At 33.9% G+C, this 16,286-nt stretch overlaps 1 protein-coding gene across 7 annotated transcripts in view; it reads left to right on the top strand.

Annotated features, from left to right (window-relative positions):
• Positions 1 to 16,286, top strand: part of XRCC4 (X-ray repair cross complementing 4) — a 355,171-nt gene that overhangs the window by 22,594 nt on the left and 316,291 nt on the right. For all 7 annotated transcript variants that reach the window (XR_004429763.1, XM_033179213.1, XM_033179212.1 and 4 more), the window contains exons 2-3: positions 6,687 to 6,835; positions 13,101 to 13,276. Coding sequence is in view for 6 of the 7 variants with exons in the window: in XM_033179213.1 (XP_033035104.1) it covers positions 6,697 to 6,835; positions 13,101 to 13,276 (315 nt within the window). In the remaining variant the exon portion in view is untranslated. The remainder of the gene's footprint in view (positions 1 to 6,686; positions 6,836 to 13,100; positions 13,277 to 16,286) is intronic.

The following is a 16,286-nucleotide window of genomic DNA, read 5'->3' as shown; positions in this document are numbered from 1 at the left end:
AGGCCTTATTTTTTAGACTTATTTTATAGTACTAATGCTGTATTCCTAAAGCATCAGATTAATTTAATGTCTCCCTTGTACATCAGCTGTATATTACAAGTTTTTGAATAAGATTATGTTAGCAGTTATAACTGTATTTTACTACCTTATGGTGACCAAACATCGTGGTTTGCCTGGAATTGAGAGATTTTCTAGGTCTTGGGACTTTGTTTAAAAATTAGGAAAATACCAGGACAGGTGGTTACCTTACTTTCAAAATTATTAAAATGGAGTTAATTCTCACATGATTAGAAGAGTATTTAGTAATCCTGTGAATTCTTTACACTTAATGTTTAGAAAAAAGTCTAACTTGAAAATATTATTTTAGGAAAGCACTTTGTATATAGAAGTGTTGCTGGATATTTTTATTTTAATTGCTTTGGAAATTTAAAGGCAAACTGACTTTGTGATAATTTTTTCAAAAAAAAAATTATAATTTACCCTTGGGTAGCACTAACCAGCAAGTTGGCAGGCTGTTAATAATGAAAATGCTAGCAATAAATTATTCAGTAAAAAAAACTTTAATGTGGGGAGTGGGAATTCTGATAAAAAGGTAAAATGCAAATAGTCAGTGCTTTTAAAACATACTAAACAAGAAATAATCCTTTTGTTTGCACTTAGTTTTCCTAAATTGTGTGATTGTCTCAGAAGTGAATAGCCTAGTAGTAGTTGCATAAACCTTTCTTTCCTTTTTTCTAGCAATTATATATGTTCCTGTCTTTGAATTTTTATAATGTGATAAGACTTTAAAACAATCCGTGACCACACTTTTGGTTTGCAATTTAAATTTTCTCTTTTAAGAATAAAAATAATAAGGTCAAACAAAATAATGTAACCAAGAATCTAATTACAGACTATTAACAGCATATGCTGTGTGCTAATCTTTATTCTGAACTTACTTTAGGTATCAGCCTACTTTTCTCAACAAGGGGGCACTTAAGTTAATTGCTTCATTAGAAACATGCATTTAGCACTTTCTGCTCCCTAAGTGCAACTCTTTGGCAGAGCTGCAGAAGTTTGAACACCTGCAGCCCAAGCAGCTTAAAAAGAAGTCATAATTTACTATAAAGGAAAATAAAAGAAGCTCAAGTTCAAAATGGTGTTATCAATGATATAGTGTTGTAACTAACTTGAGCTGACCTCAGAGGGAGAGTTGGCTTCTGCACTGCTCCTTATCAGCATCCAAAAGGGCATACAAAATTCTTTGTAAACTAATTTAAAAAGTGTCTTGTTTATTCAGAAGCAACTGTGAATGGTATTTGTTCAGACCTTAGATCACATCAATTGCATACCAGCCAACAACTTATTTCTCTTCTAAGAGAGAGGCCAAGTATCAAAGACACAAAGTACTAAAGATAAGCTTCTCAATTCTCAACTGTTCTGAACTCTCAATAAAGCTACTGATGTACAAATTGGGGTGGGACCCAACTGTTTCCACCTGCAGGCTTGTCTTAGATCCTTGGCTCTGCCTGGGAGAGGTGCTGATACTAATGTGACCTTTAGTGCCCTTAGAAAACAAAACACAGGCTTTCTCATAGCCCTAATCAATCAGTCCCTCTGAAGAGTATTCCACCCCCTTTCTTCAAGTAGTCCTGGGGCAAAAAACTATGGCTCACTATTCCCGTTTACAGGGCTGGTGAAAGCAAAGAGATCGTTCATTTCCTCTTATTGAATCTTAAAAGACATTCCAAGCCATCTTTTTTTCTGTTTCCATGGGTGATTCTTATTAGATGTTTTGTACTTGATATTTTGTAAGAGGGTGATCTCAGTAAGTAAAAGAATGAAGTGCTTTCAAACCTCATTTCCTAATAGTATGATATTGGGAAATTAAGACTTATTTGATATAAAGAACATTTCTGAGATGGCTGAGGCACAGGATACTTTTAGGATACTGTGTTGTCACTTATGGGTTATTAATATGTTAATTGCTTAAACATGGTTCACAGGTAGTCTCCAAAGTTTCAAATCTGAGTTTACTAAATAATAGAATCTTTAAAATAAAATCATATAATTTTTGTTATGAATACCTAGAATTAGAAAATTGGAAAATATTTGAAACATGAATAATTGAAAGATGTTCTTAAAATTGATCCCCAGATGTCTTTTTAACATCATTGAGATTAAAGCCCTTTATATTATTGTGAAAGTAGGAGTTACTGACAGGTATCTGGAATATTAAATTTTAAACTAAATTTTCTCTATAATTAGAAATTTGTCACTTGGTTCAAATATGGTTTTAAAAAAAGCAATGAAACTAATTGCTATTTCACAGTAATTGTAAGTGCTGTATTTTCCTTTCAAAAAATTATATTAATAGTAACAATAACCATGGTTCTTAAGGTAAGTTTAAGAAAAAATAATCTGCATAAGTATGTGTGCATCTGTGTATGTTTGTATGGAAATACAATAGAGGCAAAAAATGCTATGCCATAAGTAGTTTCTATACCGTCCTATGCACCCCACCCCCAACATTGTGGGTTTTGAGCCAATTAGAATTATGTAAGCCTTGAACTATATATGTTTTTCAATGATTGGCATAGAAAAACAGTAACACAGATTTTCCAGTAATTTTTAAATTTAAAGATTGCAGAGCATGTGAATAATTTACTGCACGTTAAGTGTATTGACTAATTGATCTAAAATAAAATATTCACAAATGGATAAAGCATTTCAGAATTAAGTACATCTAGGCAAAGGACCTCTTTGTAGGAAAAAATTTTGACTAAATGGAATATTTAAAAATAATTATTTTTTCCAATGATTATGATGTCAAACCTACAAACTTAAATATACCTAAAATTTTTACATGCCTAATTGATGGGGCTACAAGGATTACTTTATAATGTTTTTTAAAAGGATCATCTAGTAAGAGATTCTTGCTATGTGATTAAATAATAGTGGTAATATTTTCATGTTGGAAGTTTTCATTCAGGAAGTGCTTTGTTCCTGATCCTGACTTTTTATAATGTTTTCTTTTTGCATTTTTATAATTTTTATGTTATTTCTCTAGTTTTGCTTATTAGCTTCTACAGTATAAGCATCTTTTAAAGAAACTCACAAAATCAATTTTACAGTATCAGGTGTTACAGTATTAGAACAAATATAGGTATTTGCTTGAACTAAGTAGTATGTGTCATTTTACAGTCTGATAAATTTGAAGTCAATCTGGGCAAGATTCTAGAGTGATTTACCAGAAGAATTGCTTTTGGATTAAAAGAAAAAGAACCTATCATTGTTATAAATAAGAGTAGGATCACTAATTAACAGTTGTAATTTCTTTTTTTGTTGTTGTTCTTTTAGATAGCATTGATAGACTGGTAGAGTAGATAGATTTTGCCAAGGATTCTCCTTATATTCTTGTGACTTAGAAATATAAGTGGTGTTCCCATGTAGTGTTGATGATTGATGTCTTCTCGAGGGTGTTTCTAATGGCAGACTATACAGGTCTATGCCTGAGCTTGTCCTGCTCAACATTTTATGTGCATGACTTGAATACTTAGAAGAAGAGGTTTATCAGATTTCTAGATGACAAAGTCAGAGACTGATGGTAAACGTGTTGGGTCACAGGAACAGAATCACTATTCAATGTAACCTTAACAAGCCAATGTAAAACATAAATTTGAACCCCAGCAAACACATCAGACAACATCAACAAAAATTACAAAGGATAGAGTAAAAATGACTTAGTAATAACATATGTAGAAAAACAATTAAACAAGGTTTAGTTTATATTAAACTCAAATAGGAGTTTTTAGAATGATGTAGCTGCCAGAAACACAACAAAATACCCTCAACACAACCCCATCACTCTCACTATCATTAAAAACAGTAATTAAAACTGAATATGATATTTCCTTGAAATTATAGAAATGCACTATTTAGGATGAAGTAATAGTCTTTGTCTATTTTTTAATTGTTTATAGAACAACTAGAGTACTAGTTGAGACTCAGTGAACTATGCTTTGAATGGCAGAGATTAACTGTAGAGTTTTGTGGAGATTAATCAAACTAGTGAGGGTATCAGAAATCATCTTATAAGAACTGTTTTCACTGCGAGCATAGAGTCTTGAGAAGAGGCCTGTTGTGTGTAAGATGATTTAGACTTAATCTATATGGCCCCTACTGGTATTACTAGGAAAAATGGGTAGAATTCATGGGTGACAGATTTGAAATAATTTTAAATGAATCCAAGGATGAGTATTTGTGGAAAGACTTCTTTGGGACAGGCGTAGACTTTTCAAATCCTGGGCAGACATATCCAGAAGTCAGCAGTAGGTTATAGGAGATCAGAGTTGGAGACTTTTTTCTTGTGTAATCCAGGACCAGAACTGGCTATTTTGTTTCCCACATGTCTAATATGATTGCAGAATATAAGCTTGGTTAACTATCATTTGATGGGAAACTGGAAATAAGTCTTAGTTTTGTTTTAGAGTAGTCTTAAAACAGCAGTTCCTTATCTGGCAATGCCTGTCACACGGCAGAAGCTCCCCAAGCATACCTCTTTCATGGTCTAACCCTGTTTCTTTATCTGGTAACTTTAGAAGTCTGGTTTTTCTTAACTTCAGATCTACTAGACTTCCACATTCCTACTCACAAGCAAAGTGCTGTGGTAAGAAGAGCAGGTGGTAGATTTGAGTCCTTGCACCACCACTTAGTGTGTGATCTTGGATATTAAACTTTACCTCTGTTTTTTGATTCATACAATGAGGATCCTGTTAGTTGCTATATTCATAGGCTTCCAGTAAAGATAGAGCTGATACATATATGTCAACATACTTCCATTAATTATAGTACTTAATGGATTATTTAGTCACTAAGAATGCTAGGCGTAAAACTCTGTGCCACCATGAAAAAAGCTGTTTATAAGATTTATTTAAACATGGGGGTCTGTAGATAAAGACAGAGGGAAATGTTTAGATAATCATTGTTTTGGGAAGGGTGAGGTTAGGTTTTTAGAATTTTTATATTATGTGGATTTCTGTTTGTTCAAGTAATGAAGTTCTTGTGCAGTTGCAAAGTACTTAACAAATGAATGATGATGATCTTAGATCTGACTCCCTTCTAACTCTAACTTCCAGTATTACATTGTGTACTCCTAATTCTTATTTTTTCTTTATTGTATGAAGTAAAAACTTAGGTAACATGAAAACCATGGAAAATGTTTGGAAGAATGTGCAGTCATCAGAATTCTCATACACCAGTTGTAAACTGGTACAACTCTTTTAGAAAAGTATTTGCTGTGTAGTACCAAAACTGAATATATCCATATCCTCTGATCCAGCAATTTTACTTTTAGGTATATACTCAACAGAAATGCATATATATTTGCTAGAGTGTTTCTGGCAGCACTATTTTTAATAGTCAAAACCTGGAAAGTACCCAGATGCCTACCACTAGTAGAATGAATAAATAACCTGTCTTGTACTCATTTAATAGACTACTATACTGCCCTGAAAATCATCTATCACTGTAACACATAGTACGGATGAATCTTTCAAACATAATGTTGAGCAAGAGAAGCCAGGCACAAAATAGAACATGTTGTATGATTATATTTACATAAAGTACAGAAATATTCAAAGCCCTCATCTCTGTTAGCAAATAGGATAGTGGTTATTTGGAGAGACCAGTGACTAGAGAGGAGGGAGTGTGAGAATGAATTTTGGGGTAGTGATGTTCTGCTTCTTGATCTAGGTTCTACTTACATGGATTTGTTCAATTGTAAAATTCATTGAGTTGTACTTTTGTACTTTTCGTATATGTACTTTTCTGTCTATATATAATACTTAAATACAAAACTTAAAAAATGCAAAAACATTTATGGGCTTCAGGCTGTAATAATCTGATGCAACTCATCTCTATTACAGAGTGCCTCTGTCTCAGTGGATAGGGTGTTTCAGTCACTGAGCCTGGGCATCTCTGTCTTAGACAAGGCATGACTGCGTACTGCCAGCTGTTGGATTCTGAGATTCCCCCTCGCCATGGAATTATGCTTACTCAACTTTTTCATTCCACACGGTGTCTCCCGACAGAGACTAAGATACGTGGTCAATTTTATCCTTTCTAATTACTATAATATTTCAGTGGTGAGATCACTTCCAGGTCATTCTCACAAGTACTTGCAACCATTTCTTTTGTGGTAGAAAAAGAGCCTGTTAAATCTGGGGAAAAGAAATGGTAAAATTTACTCTGCATATTGTTGAGATGATAACTTTCTGTTTTTTTTTTAGTAGAGATGGGATTTCACCATGTTGGCCAGACTGGTCTTGAACTCCTGACCTCAGGCAATCCGCCCACCTTGGCCTCCCAAAGTGCTGGGATTACAGGTGTGAGCCACCGTGCCCAGTGGAGATCATAATTTTTATCTTCATTACTTGGAGAAATCATTTTCCATTTATGGGCCTCTGTTTTTCTCATCTGTAAAAATTGTGAATTAATATTGAAGAAAACTATGAATTTACCGAATGAATATATATTTACTGAATTTAATGGTTGAATCTAATGGTTGAACCTATTATACAGTTTTTTTGTTCTGCTTATTTTCTTATTTCCTTGGTGTTTATGTAGCTGAGAGGCCAGTATAGAAAAACATCATTATTTGAGTTACAGTTTCTTTTAAAAATATTAATTGTATTCTCCTGTTACAGGTATTAAGAAATGGAGAGAAAAATAAGCAGAATTCATCTTGCTTCTGAACCCAATATAGCTCATTTTCTACAAGTATCTTGGGAGAAAACACTGGAATCTGGTTTTGTTATTACATTTACTGATGGTCATTCAGCGTGGACTGGGACAGGTAATATTAAAAACAAAGTTTTTAAAAGTAAAATTTGAGTGTGGTATTCTTCAGTCCTCAGGGATACTTCTCCAATAGATATTGGGTAAGATGCGAATTTTACTTACTATTGCTGTCAAATTTATATACAGGTTTGTAATATTTAATGCCATTTTCTATAATTGATAGTAATAGAAAAACAAGAATGTGTCCTAGAAAATTCTGGTCACCATTTGAATCTTAGTAACTTGGATTTGTTCAGAGTTTTAAAATGATCTTTTTATAGAAAATGTAAATAGTACTTTCTAAATATATCTTTCCTCAGGATCCCAGGGAAGAAGTCTGGGGCAGAGGAAGGAGATTGGTTAGGTAAATGGGTTTGTGTTGCCTTGGGGCAATGGAGTAGTGGTAGCTTATTTATTTATTTATTTTCCCCAATGAACATGTATTACATTTGTAACAAAACAGGATCAGAGCCTAAAAATTTGTAATGCAAGGTTCACACCCATATTTAGGATCTTGGCTATGCTTTTAGGAAATACATTTTTTATTTTTTAACTCTTTGGTGATAGTATTTTAAAAATGCTAATGACCATCAAATCATGTATGGAACATGATGGATATAAAGTAAAAGTATTTAGAATTATATTTTCCTTATATAGGAAGTTTTAATACTCTTCTAAAGTATCTTATTGAAAGATTTAAAGAACTATTTTTATAATTATGCAAAAGTCTTTTCTAGAGTTATGTTGTGAACAGTGTTTTCTGTACAATAATTTTTTCATGTTAATTTGTATACTATTTATATCTTCTATTAACTTTAGAAATATTTCTCTAGAATTTGTTACCATGATTATTATATGTCGTCTTTAAAATTACATTGTAAAATTTTGTTTCTTTCTTGAGCATTATGAATTCTGTTATACAACACAGTCAAATTGAATTTATACTTACAGAGTTTCAAAAAAATTGTCTTTTTTGACACAGAACAAGTAATGTTGATGTAGGGATTTCTGTAAAATAAAGAATTTTCAGGGGTAATATTTGCAGTACTTATTATGATATCTATTTAAGCTACACATTTCTCTGTAAGAGAAATCAGAAATCAGGTTGGTGGTTGCAGTTCAAGAGTAGAAGATTGGTGAGCTTAATTTTATGTATGCCAATTCAGAAGACAATATTTCTTGTTTTAGGGTGAAGGATATATAAGGCTAAAGACCAGGGCAATAGATTAATGCTGGTCATCTGGGTGAGAAGAGCAGTTCTAACAACACAGCTTGGAAGCAAGTCCTAGGGGAAGTGGTTGCTTGTATGTAAGGAATACTGTATTTATAACTTTAGATATTTCTAATTAGCCAATGGCATATTCTGTATATTAAGTTATTGTCAGATGACCTTAAGGTGTTTCAGGAGCCTTAATTATCAAAGGAAGAGACTGAATTCTAATCTAGTCCATAAGCCTCATTCACCAAGACAAAAATCAATGATAATATGTTGTTTGACATTTTTTATCACTAAGTATTAGGGGGAAAAAGAGCACTTCATTAACTCTTATCTCTTAATTTAACCAGAAATGTAAGTTGATCTTAAATTTATGGAACATTTCATTTATATCATACAAATTGTGCTGGCATCATTCTTAATAATATTAACATGAATTATTGTTTCACTAGACAGTACAGATCTATATTGAGCGTAAGAGACACATTTGGTTTGTCAACACTCTACGCAATTATCTAGACCAGTACCTACGAAATACGTTCTCAGTGAATACTTTTTTGATTGAAAGAATGAAAGGATGTCTCAAATATATAAAACTGGTCTGAGAAAAAAGAAAATAAATTGTTCATTTTAGAGTTAGCATGTTTTTGAATGAAAACCCCAGTTTTATATTTACTTATTGTTGACATTTATCGTAACTGCAGTATATTCTACCATTTATTTTTTAGCTAATGGAATTTAGAGTGACAAACTGTGATATCAAACTTATGTATTCTCTGGTAGATTGTTAACATTTTGGCTTCCTGTACCAAACAAGCTTGAAAACAGAAAATTTTATAGTATACTATGTGGTCATTTTATTTTCAAAAATATCTAATAATGTTTAAATCTCTCATGTGTTTTATGCTTTCATTCATTTCTATTTTCTTGTTTACATATCAGGGACAAAATAGGAAATCAAATAATATAACACCGTACCCATGTTTAGTTAAGGCTTATTCCATAAATGTGATCTGGTACTTTACATGTAGACAATAAAATCACTGAGGACATTGAAACAATTAAATAATTGAAACATGGAAATGGATTTCCTTCCTATACCTCATCCTGTTTTATTTTGTTCAACATTTTGATTGCTGCAACCTTCAATTTGGACAACTTTTTTTCTCTTTTCATTTGAGTGAAATTAAAAGGATATAAGTTTCCTTTTAATCTCCTCCACACTAAACTCACTTATTTCCATTAGCAATGTTTTATCTAATGAATGTTTTTGAGGTCCAATTATCTAATTATCATGTGGTCTATGATCACATCAGTATTACAGGGGGTTATATCACAGGGTTAAGTCACAAAGTGGGGCCGGGCGCGGTGGCTCAAGCCTGTAATCCCAGCACTTTGGGAGGCCGAGACGGGCGGATCACGAGGTCAGCAGATCGAGACCATCCTGGCTAACACCGTGAAACCCCGTCTCTACTAAAAATACAAAAACTAGCCGGGTGAGGTGGCGGGCGCCTGTAGTCCCAGCTACTCGGGAGGCTGAGGCAGGAGAATGGCGTAAACCCGGGAGGCGGAGCTTGCAGTGAGCTGAGATCCGGCCACTGCACTCCAGTCCGGGCGACAGAGTGAGACTCCGCCTCAAAAAAAAAAAAAAAAAGTCACAAAGTGGGTTAATGATTGATGACTGTGACTTTTATAAGAATTCCTATTGGCAGTGGGAAACTTGTATCACCCATCGCTGGAGTAGTTTGAAGTTTATTAAAGAGTAAATTAAACTTTACTAATTGTTTTATTATCCACTAACTAGATCCATTTATAATTATCTTAAGCATTAATATTTTTTGACCTATATGGAAATAATGACAGAACTCAGTGGAAAGAGGATTTTAATAAATCAAGCAATGAAATGGGTTTATGATGCAATACCAACTGGAATCCTAATGGTATGGTAAGACTGTATGTCTTCTGAGCTCCAGTACAAGCTTAGGATGTGTGCAGGCTTTTGGTTAGTTATATGTAGGTATCTGAAGGAAAAAAATCCTCTGTCCTCACTTACATCTTCATCTAACTGTAAACACTGCAAAAGTGATGCTTTTCAGTGTCAAAGGGAGTCTCAGTCTGACTCCTACTAGTCTGAGAATGGTTCCTTGTGTTTTGGTCATGTTGCCCTGCTCATGTTTTATGCCTTATTATGTGGTTCAGATGCATTCTTGCTGAATTTTATTATTTCTATTGCTTTTATTCTTGGTCACTGAAGTTTTAGAGCATCGAGTGCTTACAGCTGTACTTTTTCCAGATGTTCTTGGCACAGAATTCAAAACTGGTGGCCAGATTGGTTTTTCAGGATTAAAGCCCTATGTAGGCAGTCAGATTTCCACATTTACTTTTATAGGAAATTTTCAAGTACATTTTTGAACAAATACCTGTTTTATATAATTTCCTTTCATATGTTTTTTCTCCTTCAAAAATTAAATATTCCATAATCAGCACAGTATTCATTGGGAGAGGAAAACAAGAGGATATCTAGGATGATAACTGACAAGATATCTAAAATGTTATCTAAGATATTAGCACTTGAATTTGAGCTACATAGGCTAGCATTTTTGGAATGAATGAATGAATGATTACATATTTTCAGACAGGTATCTTTTCATTTTAATGAAATTTAGAATACTTTTAACTAGATGCTTTTAAAATAGTTGTTCTCTATTTTCTTTTGTGTTTTCTTCAACTTTTTCTATGACTGCATTAAAGATGGCATCTGCAAATTTATTTCCTATTTCTCTGTGAAATGTTCTTCCTAGGTATTGGTGAGTTAAAGTTAGGTACTTTTTAACATAATGCAAACACAAAATATGAAATTATTCCTTAAATAGGAAGCATTTATCTTCTTATTTTTGTTTTTTTAGAAGAGCTACTAGGGCTTTTGAAATAGGTTTGATAGTGATGATCATATTAAATGTGTCCGCTTCCAATAGAGAAAATGTGAAAGTGTTTTAGAAGCTGTTAATATATGAATATAAGCTATTTTTATTCTTACCTCGTTTCAAACGTTGTGTGAAGTGTGAGAATCGTATTTTATTATCAAAACTTGTTATCAAAAATTGATCATATAAAATATGTTGGTACCTTTCAAGACTCCCTTTTTCATTGACTGTCATGGGTCTTCCAGAGACTTGATAGCATAGAGACCAAAGGTATGAAAATGTGTCTTCCATTTTAGGGATTCTTTAATCATGATTTCCTTATATTCTGTAATTTTTTGTACTAATATTGTTTTTCAAAATTATGGATGAAAATAATTTATCCAATGTTTCATATCTCTGCTTCACCTCAAAATAAAACATCCAGAGAGACATGAGTATTAATCCTAGCTTTACCAGTTACCTACTACATCACCCTAAACTATTACTTGATCTCTGTGAGCCTCAGTTTTCTCTTTTGCAAAATGAAAATAATATCTGTTTTTCAGTTTTATAAGAAATTAAAATAGATAAGTGTAATGCATAAGTATGAAATTATACAACCATATGGGACTTTTATTATTACTGTGATATCCTAAATTAACACAGGAAACCATCCAACCACACATACATTCCAACAAATACGAGATTAAATCTTGTAATTTTAAAAACAAACAAATATGCAGACCCATTGCTACTTTTGAGTGTAAGAAGGGGAAAACCTCAGATGCCATGTTTGAGGAGATATTTCAAAACCAAAGTAATTGATGGGAATTAAAGCTTACCTGTACATTCATGGAATATCTGAACTAGATACACGTCTAGATGACAGTGAGTATAATGTTTGAGTGAAGTGGAATGTTGAGGCTTCAGACCTCTTATGGAATTGGAGTTGAGCTCTCAGTATAAAGAAAGGAACCTGGAAAAATATACTGTTAATAAAATAATCTTATAAAAAGACTACTACTCTCTGTCCTGAGGATGCAGCATAAAAATAGAACAGTCCCTAAGGACTATGAGTGAATAAAAGTCTCAAGAAAAATCAGAACCCTAAACCTGTGTTATGTGTGTATGCGAGGTTTAAAATGGAAAACTTTGCCTCAAGTGTAAAAATCAAGGTGAGAAATTAACTTTCAAAACTAGTCTCGAACTGATGAAACTTGTAATGACCCCCAGAAAGGCAAACCAGCAACCTTCATTTAAGACCACTTCTTCCCAGAACACTTGCCACTTTCGCTAGAGGCGAGCCGTACTCAAATGTTACAAAGCATGAAAGGAAAAGAAGTAAAACAAGAATTTTTCCGCAGATAGAAGAAACATAATTTATGCTCCAGGAGCCACACATAAATACAGAAATGAAAGAGATCTTAAAATACGTTTATTTAAATATTTAAAAGAAGGGTAGGGTAGAACAGGATATAATGGCAAAGGAACAAAGATAATACCTAGAATTGAAAATATGATTACTGAAACAAAAATCTCAATGATAGATAAAACATCAGCTTTAAAAATACCTAGATAAGAGAATTGGAAGCCAGATCTCTAGTATAGTATGTGTTGCAGAGGAGATGCTCCGTACATTTCAGTTTCCTTCCCATTCTTTCCTTATCATCTCCTTTCATCCGTATTTTCTGTTGTTGGCACATGATATGAGAATAATGAGCTCCACTTTTCCTTTTGTTTTACTCTGCTCATATGAGTGAGAAATACACTGTAGACTATTGAATCTTTGATGCAAGGAAGGAAGATGTTATAAAATACTGAGCTTATTATTCATTATAGGAAATTATCTGGCTTTGACCTAAGAGCAGGTACACAAAGTGGAAGTTTCTGTAATAACTTACAATGTGTTTCATCTGAGGACAGAGAAAGAATGTCAAGGGTTTAATGTATTTCACATGAGTTGTGAGTCTAATGCATTTCTTAAAAATTGCTAGTTCAGTAAAAAGGAATAATTTGATTTAAAAATGTGTAGTATAGGGATTGATTTTACTTGTTTAAATTTCTGTTACATGTGATAAATTAGTACTAACAGATAAACTATTATTTTCTCATGTGTAGTCGTTTACTTTTCATTTAAAAACTTTTGTTAATATTTCCCATAGTTTCTGAATCAGACATTTCCCAAGAAGCTGATGACATGGCAATGGAAAAAGGGAAATATGTTGATGAACTGAGAAAAGCATTGGTGTCAGGAGCAGGACCAGCTGATGTATACACATTTAATTTTTCTAAAGAGTCTTGTTATTTCTTCTTTGAGAAAAACCTGAAAGATGTTTCAGTAAGTAAAACTTTCCAAAATGTTACATAGTAAAATGTCAGAGCACTTATTGAGGGATTATATTTAAATTTAAGTAACTACTATATTATTCCCAGAACACCTCAGAAGCAAAAGCTTGAAAAGTACTTGGTTTCCGAATTGGAAGAGACTTCAAAGCTAAAGTCATTAAATATATTAATGAATCACGAAAAATAATTATTGGAAAATATATTTAGTTTTTAATGCTTGAAAAATTTTAAAGTATTACAGAGTTAATATTAATCTTGAAAAAGGTGGGATCAGAATTTTTAGCCATTGTGACAGGTCTTATTGAAATGTTTTGTGAAATATTGATTTTAAGAAATAAAATGTATCTTTGAATATCGAATATTATGACTTATTTTCTACTTATTAGAGTGTACTTGAAATTTAAAAATACATAGTAAGGATTAAGGATACTTTATTTATTTTGTCAGATTTAAAAATATTAAAATAGAAATAATTTGCAGCCTAAGCTTTGCAGACAAGAGTATCTGCTATTTATTCTGCTCAGTTCCTGCACCAATTCAGATCAAGGCAGGTGGTTTATTTATTAAAGTCTTGCACTAATTATTTGTATATTTTACCTAAGTTGAATAGATATTGAATTTGTTTTTTTAACCAGTGGTTTTTAGTCATATATGAGAGCTATCATTTCTGAAGGAGAGGGAAGGAAATGTTTGCTACATTAAGTTAACAAATAGCTCTTGAGAATTTGTTTTAGAGCTCAACTTAGTTTAGAAAATTATTTTAAAACAACCTTTGAAATTCAGAATAATTAAAGAGATTTCTTTCATTAGAGAAACATTTGAAGAAACAAATGGAATCATTATAAATATATATTATCGTTTAGGGAATAATACAGAGAAACTAGCCTTAGTAATTTATATTTAAAATAAGCATTTTCTAATTAGCTGTCAAATTATGTAAGTTTCAATATGCTGAGTTTCTTAAAATGGTAATTTAAAATAGGTTCAGTAAGAAGGTTGGAACTAGCTACTACAATTTTGTTATTTATCATAAGTGTTCTTTCCTATGGCCCAAGCTCAATCAGATGATATTATATGTTACAGAAGTGCAGACTCTTCGAATATTTTGAAGCAGATCATTGCCAAATTGGGATCAATGCCATTTCCCATTCACTAAACATTTGCATGTAACAACTAGCATTATTTTGTGCAGCCGTTTTCTAGTTTTTATCTGTTTCATACATATTGATACATAATAAATTCCAAATTAGTGAGGTACATTTTGGAAGGCTGAAAGGCTTTTGATATTTTTGACATCGTAAAAGATGGGGCTTGGTACAGTTGGCATTTATATTAATCTGTTCTCACACTGCTAATAAAGACATAACTGAGGCTGGGTAATTTATAAAGGAAAAATATTTAATTGACTCACAGTTCCACATGGCTGGGGAGGCCTCACAATCACGGGAGAAAGCAAAAGAGGAGCAAAGTCATGTCTTACGTAGTGGCAGGCAAGAGAACATGTGCAGGGGAGCTCCCCTTTATAAAATCATTAGATCTCATGAGACTTATTCACTATCATGAGAACAACACAGGAAAGACCCTCGCTCAGGATTCAGTTACCTCCCACTGGGTCCCTCTTATAACACTTGGGAATTATGAGAGCTACAATTCAAGGTGAGATTTGGGTGGAGACAGCCAAATCATATCATTCCGCCCAGCCTCTCATGTCCTCACATTTCAAAACCAATCATTCCTTCCCAACAGTCCCCCAGAGTCTTAACTCATTTCAGCATTAATTCAGAAGTCCACAGTCCAAAGTCTCATCTGAGACAAGGCAAGTTCCTTCTACCTATGAGCTTGTAAAATCATAAACAAGTTAGTTACTTCCCAGATACAATGAGGATACAGGCATTGGGTAAATATACCCATTTCAAATGGGAGAAATTGACTCAAAACAAAGAGACTACAGGCCCTATGCAAGTTTGAAATCCAGTAGGGCAGTCATGAAACCTTAAAGTTCCAAAATGATCTCCTTTGACTCATATCTCACATCCAAGTGATGCTGATGCAAGAGGTGGACTCCCACAACCATGAGCTGTTCTACCCCTGTGGCTTTGCAGGGTACAGCTCCCCTCCTGGCTGCTTTCATGAGCTGGCATTGAATGTCTATGGCTTTTCCAGGGGCACAGTGCAAGCTGTTGGTGGATCTACCATTCTGGGGTCTGCAGGAAAGTGACCCTCATCTTACAGCTTCACTAGGCAGTGCCCCAGTGGGGTCTCTGTACAGGGACTCCAATCCCACGTTTCCCTTCCGTACTGCCCTAGCAGAGGTTCTTCATGAAGGCCCTGCCCCTGCAGCAAACTTCTGCCTGGACATCCAGACATTTCTATACATCATCTGAAATCTAGGCAGAGGTTCCCAAACCTCAGTTCTTGGCCTCTGTGCACTTGCAGGCTCAACACCACATGGAAGCTGCCAAGACTTGGGACTTGTACCTTCTGAAGCACGGCCTGATCTGTACCTTTGCCCATTTTAGCCACCGCTGGAGTGACTGGGATGCAGGGAACCAAGTCCCTAGGCTGCACACTGCAGGGGGAGCCTGGACCTGGCCCAGGAAACCATTTTTTCCACCTAGGCCTCTGGAGCCTATAATCGGGGGAGCTCCCGTGAACATCTCTGACATGCCTCGGAGACATTTCCCCCATTATTGTGGTGATTAACATTTGGCTCCTTATTACTTATGCAAATTTCTGCAGCAGGCTTGAATTTTTCCCCAGAATATGGGTTTTTCTTTTTTGTTGCATTGTCAGGCTGCAAATTTTCCAAACTTTTATGCTCTGCTTCCTCTTGAATGCCTTGCTGCTTACAAATTTCTTCTGCTAGATACCCTAAATCATTTCTCTCAAGTTGAAAGTTCCACAGATCTCTGAGGAAGGGGCAAAATGCCCCTAGTCTCTTTATATAGCAAGAGTGACCTTTAGTTCCCAAAAAGTTCCTCATCTCCATCTGAGAGCATCTC

Source organism: Trachypithecus francoisi, unplaced genomic scaffold (genome assembly GCF_009764315.1).
Source record: "Trachypithecus francoisi isolate TF-2019V2 unplaced genomic scaffold, Tfra_2.0 Lachesis_group2, whole genome shotgun sequence".
Taxonomy (NCBI): Eukaryota; Metazoa; Chordata; class Mammalia; order Primates; family Cercopithecidae; genus Trachypithecus; species Trachypithecus francoisi.
Note: the sequence above shows the minus strand (reverse complement) of the source record. Positions and strands in the feature narration are given on the sequence as shown.